Source organism: Seriola aureovittata, chromosome 9, assembly GCF_021018895.1.
Source record: "Seriola aureovittata isolate HTS-2021-v1 ecotype China chromosome 9, ASM2101889v1, whole genome shotgun sequence".
NCBI classification, from domain to species: Eukaryota; Metazoa; Chordata; class Actinopteri; order Carangiformes; family Carangidae; genus Seriola; species Seriola aureovittata.
The window spans coordinates 15,253,929-15,270,669 of NC_079372.1; the positions used below are offsets into that span (position 1 = coordinate 15,253,929).

General features: G+C 45.6%; 1 protein-coding gene across 1 annotated transcript in view; it reads left to right on the top strand.

The window, feature by feature from the left end:
* The window catches only part of plxna2 (plexin A2), a 180,517-nt gene that overhangs the window by 66,116 nt on the left and 97,660 nt on the right, over positions 1 to 16,741 (top strand). Inside the window, exon 4 of the mRNA XM_056384398.1 lies at positions 7,792 to 7,926. Coding sequence (XP_056240373.1) covers positions 7,792 to 7,926 — 135 coding nt within the window. The remainder of the gene's footprint in view (positions 1 to 7,791; positions 7,927 to 16,741) is intronic.

Consider the following 16,741-nt stretch of genomic DNA (forward strand, 5'->3'; position numbering starts at 1 on the left):
GGGAGGCAAATCAATAGGCTTTATGGTGCCTGGCCAAAAATATGAAGTAATTGCTCCTTGTATTGACTAAGGCTCAGGTCATTTTAGCAGATATACTGCAGTGCCACCACACGAGCAGGTTAGGGAGAGAATTACACATGTGAGGAGTGGAGTCTTTCTCTTGATGCCTGTGTCTGTTTCTTTCATTTGCCCCCCCCCACAGCCCCCCCAGCCCCATGTATCCTCTTTCTCTTTACTTTTTTCCCACTCACCTTTTCCCCAAACTCTACTTTTCTTTCTCCCCGCCCCCCTTTTATCCCCCCCCTCTCTTCCTGTCTTCCCACATGTTCCTCACCTCCATCACCACAGAGAGACCTCTCCAGCCTCCACTCTGTCCGATGGGAAGTGACACATAGCGCATATAGGGGAGCGGGCTAACATGCGCCTTATGGGAGCTTATATTGTACAACAGGAGCAGGAACAAAAGAGAGGCGGTGTGCTGGGCTAGTGGGAGCCGTCACACACACTCAAACACACACACACACACACACAAACACACACATATACACACAGCACATTTCTACATGCCGCTCGCTACTGACACCAAAATTCTTCAGCCTGACACTGGTGATGGATTAGATGCGTTATCGAGGCGGAGAGAGGCTCCATGTTTTCTCCCAGTGCAGGGAGAGAGAAAGTGAGAGAAAGAGAGAGAGGGAGAGAGAGAGACATATATACGCACACACACACAGGCAGACGAGTAGCCTGTACCCATTCCACCTGAAGTAAAGAAATACAATAGCAATCTGCTACATTTCAAGCGGGGTTTCCAGGAGAGAGATGCGAATAGATAGAGATGGAGAGCCTGGTTGGTACACAGTGTTCCGCCAGCCGTCGAATACAGCCAGTTGATTTGTGTCTATGTTCGTGCGTGTGTGTGAGTGTTCATGTATGTTGCATCATGAGCTTGGAACTCATGTGTACAGTATATTCATGTGTGTGCCTCTGTTAACTTGTTATACAGAGGAAATAAGCGTGAATTAGTGTGTGTGTCACTAATATCTGACTTCTAGTGTGTTGATGATGAACCCCCCCCCCCCCCCCCACACACACACACACACACACACAAACACACCAGAGTGACTCATACCAACCAGTCCACTCACCCCGATGCAGCCCCTACTCATGCCCGAAGAGACTGACTTCATCGCAGGCTGGCCATTATACATCCATCTCCATCTCCGGGGGGGATGGACAGTGGATCTGTCAGCCCACCTCACACCTCAGTGTCACCCTTCTTTCACTCTGCCATGTAACTCGATGTAGTCACACTCACATGCATGCACACAAAGACACAAAGATCTTATACACACAGACCTCATGCACAGGGGCCCATTAAAAGGAGGTGTTGCGGCCACAGTGTCTAGTGTTTGAATATTCTCAGTGTTGGATATATGGATTCCCTTTGAACGCACTGATCTCTTCCCACACTAACAAAAAAACAACGTTGGGCCCTCTCTCCTGCATTAACCCTTAGCATAGCGACCATAAACACCAGTGAATGCTCAGTTTGGTGGGGTTAAAAGCAAAGGACATACGACAAGTACTGTCTGTCGAATAGTGTATGTGTCTTTTTTTCCTGAAAGCTAGACTGGCAATGCAAAATTCTATGTGGTGAGATCACCCCCCCCCTCTCAAAAAAGCCTTTCAAATCATGGCTGCCTCCTGACAAGCTTCACTGGCTCTTAAAATGCTGTCATCAATCTGTCACCTGTCATCTGGCCCAAGGTACCAACCAGCCTCCAACACCAAATTGAAGGCCATTAAGTGAGGCCAAGATTGGCCCCATCAGATGTATTGGATTTGATTGGATAAGGGTTATCATGGTCATTGTCGGATCCCTCTGACCTGTGTCTTTTTCAGTCAGCCCCCCACTTGCCTACAAAGCTTCCTTTTTTCCTCAGTGGACTCGCCTCACTCAGTGGTGTCTCTGAGAAATGGTCAGTGTATAGAGACAGAGCGGGAAAGGTGGCGGCGGCGTGCTGCTAATCCAGCGCGTGGGATCGGGCAGATAAAGGTAATGCCTATCACTTCAACACCCAAGACTGTTGAACTGGATTAGCGCAGATGCAGGAGATAGCTGCTAGATAGGTTACTTAGAGACTTAAACTTTCACTCGCCACTCTATTTTTCTCTCTCTCTCTCTCTCTCTCTCTCTCTGCAAACACAGCTGAGTTTTAGCCATAACAGCACAATCTCCCTAAAATCAACTCCCATTATGCTATTCTTGTACAAGGTGTAGGTGGAAGCCCTACAATTTGACTTAATCCTATCCCGGTTCAAGGTGTTAGTGTGGCTTGTGCTGCACGCTGTGGCTTGGTAAAGGTTTCCATGCGTGGGTTAGAGTCTGCTCTGCCAGCTGAAATATGGTGGTAAAATAATGCACACCCTCATGTATCTGTATTGGTGTTGGCAGCCACCTGTGCATATGTGCGTCCTGTCTCAGAAACGCAAAATAAAACCTCCCTCAAGGCAAAGGTTTGAAAATAGCTTTTTCCAAATCTGAAAAGAAAGCAGCTCTCAGGTAATAGTTAGCAGCTGTGGCCATTAAAGGAGAAGCATTCTTTAAAAATGGAGTGGCTAATGTTGAACAAACACTGCAAACGGAGACAAGCTGTAAAACAGAGACCTAATCAGTAAATCAGCAAATCATCCCTCACAATGTTTTGCTTGTAAAACATGTTTGTATTAGGATTTTTTTTATTTTTTCCTTTTTAAAACTAAATTTGAATGGTGGCATTTTATTCTTCAGCGGCTCCTCATACAGTGGAGGATTGTACAATTTGGTCATTTTGACATTTTGTTGCATAAGGGTGCCCCACAGAGGGAACCTCAGTTTTGGCCGTTTCTTATTTCCTTGTATCTCTGAGCAGCAGCATCCACAATGCGCTGCAAAACACACATTTGATGCACTTTTACCCTGGATTTATTCAGCACTTTTCACTCAGCAAATGGCTTCACACAGACTTACACGGTTGGGGATCCAGTGTCTGGCACAGTGTTCAAAACCAGTGAGACCAAGTGAGTGAGAGAGAGAGAGAGGAAAGAGAAAGAGAGAGAAGGGCAATTTGAATTGGAGTTTGGTCAATCTTCAAACGTTTTTCCAGGGTGCTTACATGGTCTGATCAAAAGCACCCCACTGGCACGGGCCCTTGTAGCCACAAGGGGAGGCCTCTGATGCCGCTGCCATGGCTTCCCTGCTGGCCAACCCCCCACCCACCCACCCACCACCACCACTTCCCACCCGCTCATGCCTGACTAGGTGCTGTGACATAAAGTTTGTAACATTAAAAACAAAAGTTCCTTTTTTAATCCATCCATCTGTTTTTGCATTATGTGGCGGCTTGGGAACCTTGCCCTCTCTCATGCGCAGTAAAATATTAGTATTCCATACACCATTACATCAGTTATGAAAGTGTCTTTACTATTGAAAAAGAGTAAACTGAAATGTTTTCAAAATGTACATGCATCTTAATAACACTTAGTTTATCATTGTTTTAACTTGAAAATAAAAATGCAACATCTGATTGAATGTAGCAATGTTTGGTTGTTAGCTGCCCACTGATTTCAGAGGTGCAAAATTAAGGACAAAAACTAAAGACATCACTTTTGGTCATATCAAGTTTTTAGTTTTATAACAGCACATTAAGTTTAGTCTCATTCTACATATTATAGACCACAATAAAACATTATCCGTGTGGTAGTGCAGGGAAGCTTGACCAGGCTCTGATGCTGTCAAAAGCCGCTTTTACACAGCCTGTTCAAGGCGGGAATGTTTGCGCCTTTATCCCGTCTCACTGTATAAAAGTATAAAAAAGGTACAAACACGAAACGGCGGGCACACTGTTGTTCCGGCAATAAGCCAACAGCGGAGGCAGTCACAGTGACGGCTAGACAGTCTGTGTAAAAGGGAGAGCCGACATGGCAGGGCACACACCAACGCTGTTGTGTTACATGTCAAGCCTCTGATTCCTGAACACGGGCATGCTATCTAAAATCACACACTGGAGCAGCATCATGTCGGCTTTGTTTTGCTCAGTGTAAACAATTAAAGCATAACGAGGGGTCTTCTTGAGTGCAACAGAGCAGGATCTGTAAACTTGCATCTCTGGAAAATTAAAATACAATCAACTAAATTGCAAATTTGGCTTCAGAGAGAAAAAAACAAAACAATTTAAATCCAACTAAAGGTAACATCACATGCACACAGCTACATCATTCCCTCTGAACTGACAGATAACTGCCTCCTTAAAGAAGTCCTCCAATCTACAATCAGTTAAGGCAGAACCATATTTCTCTCGGGGGTCTCGCACCTGAAACAGGCAATGACAAAATGTCACTTGTATCAGTGAACATTAGTACAATCAAGACAAAATGTTCCTGCCCGACTCGCCAAGAAAACAAACCATATCATTAGGAAAAAAAAACAAATTATAATCAACAAAACATTCCCCATACTTGGTTTAACTTGGTGCCGACCCCTTTAATTTCTGAGTAAGTCAGAAAAAAGATACATTTATCATTTAAATCATGAAAACTTAAGATTCGAATAAACAACAACTGAATTTAAAGGATTCTTGTATGAGTTTTCAATTTACCAGAAAATGATGTAATGTGCTCATGGGAACAAACGTTGTGGTCGCACCCACTTTGTCGCAACATTTGAAAAAAATGTATTATAGAGAGAGAGAGTGTATATATATATATATATATATATATATATATATATATATATACACACATACTACAACCCCGGCGTGTGCTCCAGGATTTATAGCGAGCTGATTAAGAAGTCCTCCCACTCAGCGACGCCCCGGGACGTTTATTTCTGTCGTTACTTCTCCAGGCGTCTTTCACAGCGCGTCTGCGTGTGTCTTGTTTGCATTTGTTTGCATATGACTGATGTCACATGTGAATATTATGAGAACGAGACGGCTGCTAACAGGTGGGATTCGTACCCTCAAGCCCCTCTGACAGTATTACGTCTGTGAATTGAAACTTTGGTTTTCAACACAAATGTTGAACACTGTTGTTTCTTTTCAGCAAATATTAACTACACAGTCCACAGTGCCCCTGGGGTACATGTAGAGTGTTTTTCACCACTCTCACCCATCTTCACCTTTTTTCTCCCCCCGCTCTTCACTTTTCTCAGTTGCAGCTCCTCGATGCCGCTGATGGAGGGAGGTTAGCTAATGGCTGTGGTGTTGAAATGGGGAGGGCGGGGGGCGTGTGAGACCAGGCCAAAGCAAGAACAGCTCTCTGGGGTACCAGGGGTGGATGGGTCCTTGTAAAATAGAGGGGCAGTAAAATTGCCACAGGGGGCTCGGGGGTGGTATGAATCCAACCTGTTAGCAACGTTCTCATTCAGCCTGATAAATAATGCAGGTGTCAAATGGGGCAGAGAGGTGATGTGTTCGAGGACCTGAGAGAGAGCCAGGCTAAAGGTTGAAGTAAACCGATACTGAGGAAATGGATGTTTTGGACCTGAGAGTCACTTTACTCAGGTGGTTAGATACTGTAGGCTGGTAGAATGGCAGTGTAGCAGTGAGTGTGATAAAGAGATGGAGTTTTTGACAGAATTATTTTTGCTCCACCAAGCACTGTTTTCTCCATTTACTTGCTCAGGGTTTTCATTTTCCTCACTCTCTCTCTCTTTTTGTTTTTTTTTTAAAGATTTTTCTGTTTCATTCACTCCCACCCAGAGGTGAGCCCTGCCCTGCCAAGAACTCCACATTCAACACAACCCACCCTCACACACATGCGCACATTTCTTCGCTACCTTACAATGATGTGGGTGTGTGTTTGTGTCTGCGTATGTGAGAATGTTAACACACTTTGCAAGATTTACAGCTACCATAGAAAAGCAGCTTCTTAATGTGAAAAGCAACCGGCTGTGGGTGTGTTTGTGTGTGCATGGCGGGACGGTGTGAGTTGATTCTGGAGTGTTTGAATGTTGTATTGTTGATTCAGTGTAAGCCTAAGAGAAGTATATACAGAGCAACACAGTCTGCTGGTGCTCCTGTTGTTGTGTGCGACTAAATCTTACACCCCTGCTTGGAGAGTCGAGGTTTTGTTTTGGACACGTTATTAAGGCCGCGGTGTGTGTGTGTGTGTGTATGTGTGTGTGTGTGTGTGTGTGTGTGTGTGTGTGAGTGTGTGAGTGTGTGTGTTTCAGGCCGAATACGAATTTCGAGGCCCCTGAACAGCGGCGAGAGGCTGTGTGATAGCAATCTGATTCAGATGAACTGCAGGCGTGCAGGGGGGAAGGTCGGGTTATCTTGTGATCCCTAGTGGCAGCCTGCTAGGACACATATCACAGCATGACAGACTGCTCCTACGGGTGCGCACACACACACACACACAAACACACACACACACACACACACACAGACAACACAACACCCATACTGACACAGTAGCGAACAGAGCGGCGCTGCTCTGGCCGTGCACCAACATGCTTTATGGATGAGCATATTTGCTGAGGTCTCCCTCCACGCTGCAGTGTCAGTAACCAGATGAAGACTGGCACGACTTCCACATCCTGCCTTTCTCCTCCTACATATGGTTTTCACATATGTCCTTCTATTTTTTCTTTCTGTGTTTGGATTAGCCAGCCAAGGTCAAATGTAGGTCAGCCGTGGAAGGCTCAACCACTCAGAGTTCTGCTCCTTTGCTGTGCCGCCTGCTGTCGTGTACTCAGCTAACCCTCAAGCTTTGAAGGCGAAGCTCAAGGGGCTTTGTGTGAACTTGCATCACATTTCTCTTGCTTGACAATCCAACAGTTTGACACACATTTACACACACACACACACACACACACACACACACACACATGCATACACAAAGGCCTGTGTGTGCGAGTGTGTGTGCGCAGATTTGCCTACATACCCTCCCACGCGCCCAGTACATCTTCCTTTGACAGACATATGACCTTGACTTTCCCCTCCGTGATGTTTTATAGAGAGTCTGGCTGCTCTTTGATGCTGTCACAATGTGAATAGACAGATGAATGTTTGGGTGGAGGGAGCCAGCCGGGGATGGACAGATGATAGAGCCATCAGCTTTCACGGGTGGAGGAGGGTCTAGTGACATGTGACATCACAGAGGCATCTCTCACGCCCCAGCTTGAGGAAACCCAAGATTTACTGTCCTGGTTATATATTTGGCCATCGGGATCTGATGAATAAAGGAGAAACGGGGCCCATTTGGGTCAGCGAGGGTCACGTACCTCGTATAAGTCATTAGAATGCTTTTCCCACTGTTTTTGTAGGAAGGTGGTCTTGGCCTCGAGTTCAAAAGCTTCACTGTGGTAATACATCATTCATCAGGAGGGAGAGCAAAGGAAAACAGAGCTAAGGTTTCACAAAGGTCTAATAATATCAGCAAATAACTCTTAGCAGTTGTAACCTCATCTTTCATAGCATCACAGAGGGGGCTGACATTTACCTCATACCATATAATAACACGATGAGTGGCGGACATTTTTTGGGCAATTAGAAAGAAAATATTTGAAAGGCAAGTAATCATCCCTCTGCTGTTCTCACTATTCAAACAGCCCACACGGAGCATCTTCCCCTACCCGAATCTCCCAAGTAACCAGATGATGATGATGATGATAGATAGATTTTTGCAAATATTATTTGACCCACGTCTGTCATCCCTGTCAATCATTCTGCATGTGTTTTTCTATTCCTGCTGTCACACTGATATAAATAGCAAATCACTGACCTGTTTGTGTTCTGTTTTTCTCAGATTCGTGTCGACGGGCCTCCTTACGGCGGCGTCCAGTATGAGACCATATCAGTCATCAAGGACGGCAGCCCTGTCCTGCGAGATATGGCCTTCTCCCTCGACCGCAACTACCTCTACGTCATGTCCGACAGACAGGTGGGTGTTAGGAAGGACGCGTACCGTATGTGCGAAGCTGTGATGGCTAAATACACAAGTGCCCTCATGCGGGAGAATGGATACGGCTCGTGTGCACATGTTTAAATGTCAGGAAAAGTGTGTGAATGTATGTGTGTGTGCGTGTGCGTGTGTGTGCGCGTGTGCGTGTGCTCCAGCAGGGCCCAAGATGGCCCACCTCTCAACATCACCAGCACCACCACCCTCTGTTAGCTATAAATAACCTAGGTGGCGCAGCGGGGGACGTTGTGACAGTGTTTGATAATGAAGGAGAACAATGAGGGCAGGGAGAAAGAAAGAAATAGAGAGACAAGGAAAAGACAAGGCACAAATGAGAGAGTGAGAGAGAGAGAGAGAGAGAGTGAAAGATGAAGGGCACTCGCCGGCTGGCTGAGGCAGAGGATGGGAGGAAGAGTGATGAGGGAAAGAGGAGCAGCTGGAGGAGTGTATGACTTAGACAGAGTAAAAGTGAAACACTAAGAGAAAAAGAGAGACAGACTGCAAGGTCATCCTTTCACACTTCTTCTAATGAAGTGACACAGCATCGCGGGGCAGGTGGGAGGAGGCCGATAGCCATCAATGCAACTGACATACTAAGTAGGCAGGAGTGGACGCGAGGGCAGACGGGTGGAAGGAGGGGACGCAAGGACAGGAGACGCAGGCCGAGGCGATGATGAGAGGAAAACATGGTGGCAGAGAGAGAGAGAGAGAGAGAGAGATGAAAAGAGGAGGAGAAGTGAGGAGAGGAGCAGCAGCAGCTGCAGGGGAGTGTGGCAGCGCGAGCAACCCCAGAGACAGAGAGCGTGCGAGGCTGTCAGTGCGAGGTGATAGATTGCCGTCCTTTCTCCTTATCTTTGCTTTTAACACACTCAACAACCGGCTGGCCGGAGCTTACAGGTGAACGAACCGTGGTGGGCGGATACGATGCGAGGGAGTTGTTGAGACAATAGCGTCCATTGCCGAAGGAATGAGGAGGAGAGGAGGAAAACGATTTATTTTTTATCCCTTTCAGCATCTGTGACTAACACATCACTTGTGCTGTGTATGATTTGTTTTATTCCACTCCGGAAAACAACAACAACAAAAAAAAGTTGCTCAGTTTTATTCAGACACTTGCCTGCTGTGAGAGTAAAAATATAACAGTGTCTAATGCAATCACCAGTAATAGCTCCGTACTTCAACCAATATTACAGCTGATCTCTCAGTAAGACAGACCCCAGATGTCTGAACCAAATTATTTCAAATCTCAAATCTCTCTTCTATTAACATTTATACAGTATATTCACCAACTTATTTGGATTGCAGAGCCAGTATTTAAGTGTGTTTTTCCAGGGTAAGAACTCCAATCTGCTAAGTATATGCAGATGTATCTGGCAGTGGGGTGATGACTCTGTTGCGAGGCATGACACGAATTCCACAAGTAAAGAAGAGTTTGCGCTAAGTCTAAATTCTGTTTCCCATATTTATTAAATCCTTTATTCCCACTTATTCCACGGATGAAACGAGCGTTTGATGTTGAGCTCATAACTGCTAGTCATCTGAATGAGGAGTGATGTTGGCGAATATTATTAGTATTCAGCATGTCGACCCTTCTGTCTCGCTCTCCCGGGGGTTCGGGGAGGATCGAAGCACAGACACACACATACATATCCACTGAAATGTGGATGTTGCCCTGCATGGATAAAGATACAACTACAGTTAGCCTGATAGTCACACCTGACGATTGGGATTCAGTGTGGCTACACTCTCGTTCAGCAGTTTTTTTAATAAACGTGTCACATTGAACTGAAATTACATGTTTTTTCTTTTTTTATTCTTCACAGTTAGAATTTGATTTGTTTAGAATTTAATCTGTGATGTTCCCAACCTCAAAGCCTGGACCTGCTCCAGTGTTATTTATTTTACAAGTCTAGATGAAACTGCACACACTAATGGGGATCATATTAAAGGTCCCATATTGTATAAAGTAAGATTTCCATGTCTTTTTTGATTATTAAGCAGGTCTAGGTTATATATAAATGTTTACAGAGAAATGTACAAAGCCTGTATTCAGAAACTGATCCTTAAAACCAGCCGTCGGGACTTCTGTAACTTTGTGATGCCACAACAAAGCTGTCACCGCCCTCAGCCATGCCCCAAGCCCAGCCCAAGCAGGCTCACCATCCAACCTTGCAGAACTTGGTTTTCTCTGAGTGCTTACTTGAAATGTCGACCTGTTGTCACTAGAGCGAGGAGAGAAGCCTGAGAGAGGAGATGTAAAACTACATAGAAATGGTTTTTGATATTTGAAGCCACAAATATATTTTCTCTCGGATATCAAAACTTCAGTTAAAACACGGGAAAAGTGTAAAATATGGGACCTTCAAAAGTATTCTCTTTGATGAAACCTCTTATATACATATAGCAGTGGGTACCACAGTTCATTTGTCAGTAATCTACTCTCCTCTATCCACTGTAAAATCACAGCAGCCACCTTCGAACCTCCCCCTTTTCGCTCTAGCGTTCTGTGGAAAACATCTATTTGACCTTTATCGTATCGTTAACTTAAATGTCACCCCGAGCTTCACTTGAAGCTAGACATCCAGGACATCACGAGATCTATCTTGTCTAAGCTTCACTTGTTCCCATGTGTCTAGCTGATGCTGTCTGAGGCCAAGCACATGGTGATGGGAGACGGCAAGAACAAAGGAGGGATGGTATCAAACAGAAACCAGGGCAGATTTGGCTCCAGTTGCATTTCCTACTCTGAATAACAAAGAGGCCCTCTGTGTTTGGCACAGTGGGAAAGACAGAATACAGAGCGCAAGAGAGAGACAGACACTGAATGACAGAGAGACAGAGAGAGAGAGAGAGAGAGAGAGAGCGAGGGAGGGAGACATAAATTGGGAGAGAGTAATATTTGCTCAGCGAGGCCACGCTCCAGAATCTGGGCTCTCGCTCCCTCCAGTCCTCACACCTGACTGTGTGTGTGTGTGTGTGTTGTGGCGGGGCTGAGAGTCGTAGGATGTGCGAGTAAATACAAACATGCAGACAGGCACCCACAGGGACACACATACACACACACATATACACACACTCACACACAGACACACAAGCTCCCTGAGTTTTCATTTGCATAGGTACCGGCATGATGCACTGGCTCTCGCAATCACATGTACACTCGCACAAAAAACACTGTAATTATAGACGCATGCAAGCGCCAGTCTCCCATTCAGTATTCAAATGGAATCTCCATAAGGCTTTCGGAAGCTTTTCATCCAGCCTTTTTATTTCACCCGCATATGTATAGATCTTCACACACGCATTCACTGCCTACCCCAAGTTATCTTTCAGTATGTGAAAAAAAAACTTTATTCTCTCTCTCGTACTCATTTGTTTCTCTCACACCATCATTCACTCACCACCCCAAACATATTTAGTAGCTCCCTGTTTCATATTCGGTCCATGGGGCTGTCACGTTAAACTGTGCTTTTGTTTTGTAGATGTAATGACAATAGCCTCCACCATATTAATGATGTGGTGAGATAGGCCCAGTGCGAGGCAGTGCAGTGGAACTGATGAAAAGACCTGGCTCACTGACTTCCTCTTCTCCAGGAGCAGTATGTACTAGTGTGTGTAGTGGTGTGTGTGTGTGTGTGTGTGTGTATGTGTGTGTGTGTTCGCCTTCCTGTAGGGTGCTGTATCATTACTGACAGTCCTGAAATACATAACAGCAGGTTTTCATCCCAAGATTTATCTTCAGACGACATCTGTGTATATCCACTGCAGCGCCTCTGTTGAAAAAAAAAAAACCCTCAAAAACATGTTTGTTGCATCATCTTCGGGTTTTTCACAGGACTCACACTTTGCGCTTTGTGTCTTCCAACTGTCCTCGTGCATCCTGTGATTGTGCAGATCCATTTTGTGGATTTCTGCCAGATCACATGTTTGAGTCATGTTGAGTGAATCTGTGTGTGTGTGTGACTGCTTCTATCTATCTCTATATTTAGACCAATAATCCAGAGATTTTTGGTACTTGGCTGGGTAGCAGTGCCGGCGGCAAACGCAGTGATGGAGAGAAAAAGGTCGTAGCTGTTTCGGGAGATTCAGCTGAGCTGCCTCCTAGACATGTCCTCGACTCTTTTCCCTCTCCTCTTTTTCTCTCTCTCCCTCCGTCTGCGTCATATAAAATGCCCCCTGAAATGTCTTACATTCCTGAAACACCTCACCGCATTTAATATTGCATCAAAAGCTGCAGATTTCAAACTGAATACCACATCTTGCACTGCGCTAACAAAGCACACGCGGGTACGCACCACATAACATCTGCCCAAGTTGCACATGCTAAAGCACGGGGGGCTTTAAGCTTTATCCATAAGCCATGCTTTACATGCAGCCGGATACACTGTTCGTACAGTAAAGCCATGACAATTCCAACAGAGGCTCTAATCAAACAGGTAGAAAGAGTATTCATGTGTGAATGGCAGCTGGAGCATAGCTAAACCACTGGTGCTGTTGCCAGCTCATGCAAATTCATTCTGTTGGATCTGCATGTGTTCTCTGGCCTGGCCTCATCCTCGCTGACATATATCCTCTCCCTGTCTTTTGTGTATCGCCCGAGAGTGCAAGAGGACCTCATCCGGTTCTTTAAAGACAGTGACCAGTGCTGCTTATTTTTTTGTATGTTTATGTGTTACTGCTCTGCAATTTGGGAGCTCAGGCCATGCGGTGAAAGGACATACAGTACAAACACGCCTTACACTGTGGCCCACATGAGGCCTTAAGCGGGCACTGGCTCTCTTTGTAGTGAGTTTATCAACACAATGCAGTGCACTGGGATAAATGGTGACAACTACTCCACTAGCGAATGGGGGTCTTTTTGGGGCCTGGATTATCAACATTTTTATGAGGCCTTTTCATTCCCTCTGTTGGTGTATTGTGCTGTTATAGCCGCTGGCACCCAGCAGTAGGGCTAGCACTCATCACACACGGCTGAGAATCAGTGACTGCATTATGTCGGTTGCTTTGGTCAGCAGCCAGTATGCAGAGCCCTGGACTATAATGTATTATTCATGGCGAACAATCAAGATTTAACATCTGAAAGGGTTTTGAAGTGATACCTGTGGCGTGGCCTTAGTTCTGCCTGAAAAGGTTTTTGAAAACACCTTAATAAAAAAAAGAAAAAAAAGACACAGAAACACACACACACACACACACACACACACACACACACACATAGAAAGGCACACACACACACACACACACACAAACCCACACACACACAAAAAAATAAGTGGTTACATTTTTATCATGCCATTAAATCCCAAGAAAAGAGGCAGCTTTTGACTTTGTAATGGAGCTCAATAGTTTTTGTAATGTATTATGGCCATGGCAGACACAAACACACACACACACACACGCGAGTACATAATATACCTTCACAGATTTAATAGTGTTCCCAGTGAAATAGTGGCCCTCTAATTGCCAGCTCTTTATAAGGATAAGTGTGAAATTCTTGCTAGCATGACCAACTGAGGGATACTGAGCCGGCTTGTAAAACAGACTCGTCTTTCATGGACAGACACGCGGTCCTCCCCCCTATAGAGGTGGTCAGTCATGTGCTGCTGTCACTCTCCAGTACACCCTTAGCTCTTTAGCAAGCATTAACCCCCCCAGCCTCCAATCCTCATACGCCATCCTTCCTCCCTTAGCCGGCTCCATGTATGGAACGGCAACATTACAGCTCAGAGATTATCAGAAAAGAAAAGAAGACCTCTTTTTTCAAAATCTGGCAATTTCTTCCAGGTGCTCAGCTGTGAAATTTGAAATCCATGCATGGATTCTTTCTTCTTCTTTTAAATCTTTTTTTTTTTTTTCTATGAGGCCTCTTCTCAACCTGTTCTCCCTCCCCTCCCAGAGTTTTCTGCCCCCCCCCTCCATCTCCTTCCCCTTATCCCCCAGCAGACCCTTTGTTTGGCTGGGGTGGTTAGATTGGGAGGAAATGGGTTCAGTGCTTATCAAGACAGGAGGAAATAGGATTCATTCACACCTCATCCAGGCTTAGATGGGCTGACATGCTACTGGCTCATCGTTATGCAGGACTTTAGTGTGTATGACACGCTGATTTCATGTGTTAATGGGCATGGAGCACATGATGGCTTGTAGCCAAGGCCTTCCACTGTGCACTGTAGGTGTTGTGGCTCGTCCAGACTAGCAGCAGTGTTGGTGGAGAGCTGTTTGTTTCCGGGGCTTTACTGTTTACACCCGTCACAACAAGCAGATTGGACTGGCTCATGTCCAGGCCACTCATTCAAAGACCGAAGTATGTGTGCATGTTCCTGTATGTGTTTTTCCTAAAAGCTCAAATCTTATTTTAACCATCTATTTCAGAGCTTACCGGAAGACGCTAGCTTCCTTATCTAATAGAAGAGGAACAATAATAATAAAGGAAGACGTCTGGCGATGGTTCAGGCCAAAAGAATGGGCACGACAGTGGAGCAAACAAAGTCAAAACGGCACAGGGACAAAAGATTAGCGCTACTTCTGAGCCCCCTCCTTCCTTTCCACCATTTGTTAGTTTGCCGTTCGGCCTGAGTAGCGAAGGGATTTCCGGCAACTACCACCACCTTAACAAGTGTTGCCTCGCTGTCCCATGACCCTGTCCTGGCCCTAGGGCAGCCCGGTTAGCTCGCAGCTGCCAGAGAGGGAACAAGACCAGAGGTTTGACCATTGACCCTTATCTCTGTATTTCTGACCCAATCTGTCCATCAGTGACACTCGAACAAAGAGTCCCAATAACTCGACTACCCACCATTACAGCGCCAAGGACAATCAAGAGACAGCTTTCAGGATGAAAGAGCAGTCAGTGGAATGGGAACTGAACTCCGTAAAGTCCCACAGTCTTCTCACTCCTTCTCAAATCTTTTTTTTTTTTTCACAGCTGAGGTTCACAAACCAGAATGCTGAATATTCCCCTCTGTAACCTCTGAATGTGAAATGCCTCTCTGGATCCCACAGGATGTAAAAGATATCTTCCCCTCATAAGTCCTTGAATGTTCCCTAATTCCCCTCAATGTATCTGTGGCTTCCACCACATGAATAGGTCTTAAACTGAGGTCAAATGAGGTGTGTTTTATATGGTACAACGGATAATACAAGAGGTGCCATATAGCCCAGGCAGCCATAAAGTCTACACCAGTTGTTATATGAGGGAAGTGACCTGTCATGCATGACAAAACTGTGGGCCAACATATGGACCACTCATCTGCGTCCCATTCCCCCCGTCACTGGAGCTGATTACAGGAGGGGAACCGTGGTCACCGCTCGCGAGCATCTATCTGCTTTTTCGACAGAGCTCAACAACAGACAAACATCTCCGGGACAGCCTCCTATCAGTCGGACGGCAGACAGCGGCCCTGATAGATCGGCAAGTCCTGTTTTATCTGGGATGTAAGCGCGACGGCGGGGTCAGTTTGGCAGCCGTAGGGTGTGAGGGCCAGCAAATCAATCGCACGGCCGCTCTCTCACCCAGGTGCTCAGCAGTTGGATGGAGAGGTTGGGTGAGGGGTGGGTGGGTGGTGGGGGGTGGAGCTGTTGCTTGGAAACTTGGGCTTAAGGTCTTTGTTGCATCACTGACAGCTTCCCTTGATATTGACACCTGGACAAATTAGGATAAATTCCCCTGTCAATAGGCACATCCAATGTTATTGATGATGCAATTTAGCTTTTCATTCGGGAGAAACCGCTTTCATTCCTGTCCCACTTGTCAAGCCGCCTTAATCTGGAGCTTTGGGAGTGTACGTATCTGTGTGTTTGTGTTCAAGTGTAGTCTGAAGTAAATAAAGTATTGTGACTACACTCGTCTCTACCTCGATTGTAAGTTTATCCTTCAGTACCTTTTTAGTAGTTTTTTCTTTCGTGAATTTTTAAAGCTGTATGCATTCATTACTAAAACTAACTATACCACTGAGGTGGTTTTTTAGCACTTTGGCAGGTGTTTCCATGTCTGCGGGCAGATTTTGTCTTGCACAACCGTGTAAGAGGCAGTCACGAAACTTAACAGGTGTGTAGTCAAGATCAAGATGAAGGCTGAGTGGTCCAAGCAAGGGGAGGTTATCAAAGGGAAGTATGGGGGGTAGGATGTAAGAGAGGGGCTATGGGGGGGGGGGGGGTCGGACCAGCCATCACACCTGTCAGCAGTAGTAGTTCCTGCCACAACTACTGCTTTGGCGGCTGTTCAGATGTTTGTCTCACTATCTGTGGACAAACACTGTCACTGCATTAGTGTAACAACTGTGTGAGTGAGTTGAGATCAAAATGAAGGCCAAGTTTGAATCTGAGTGAGGTCCGACCCACGACCCACCTCATGTAATCATGTAGCAATGACTACCGGGTACTCATGGGTCGGAACGTCTTTAGTTCTTTTAATTTTCCATCTGTTTAATTGTTTGCTTCTTGTGTCTTGATCGAGCCTTGTTTGATTAACTGGCTACTCGTCCACATACTCACTCTGTCCCCCATTACACTAATGTAACTGTCCATTAACAGTTTATTTTTTAATGAGGTGATTTTGTATCATATGACTTTGCAGCTGTTCAGTAGAGAGTTGTGGTTCGAACTGCTTTTGACCACCCACGTTATATTTCTTTTCCTAGTTAATGTGCGTGTCCATGTTGTACGTGCCACCATTTCCTGCCTGAATCAGACGTGTTGGAAGGTTTATGTGCATGTATGTTGATGTACATGTTCCTTGTGTTTGGTTTAAGGCATGTGCACTGCGTCTGTTTACGTGCTGTCTCTCAGCATTGTGAGGTCAGGG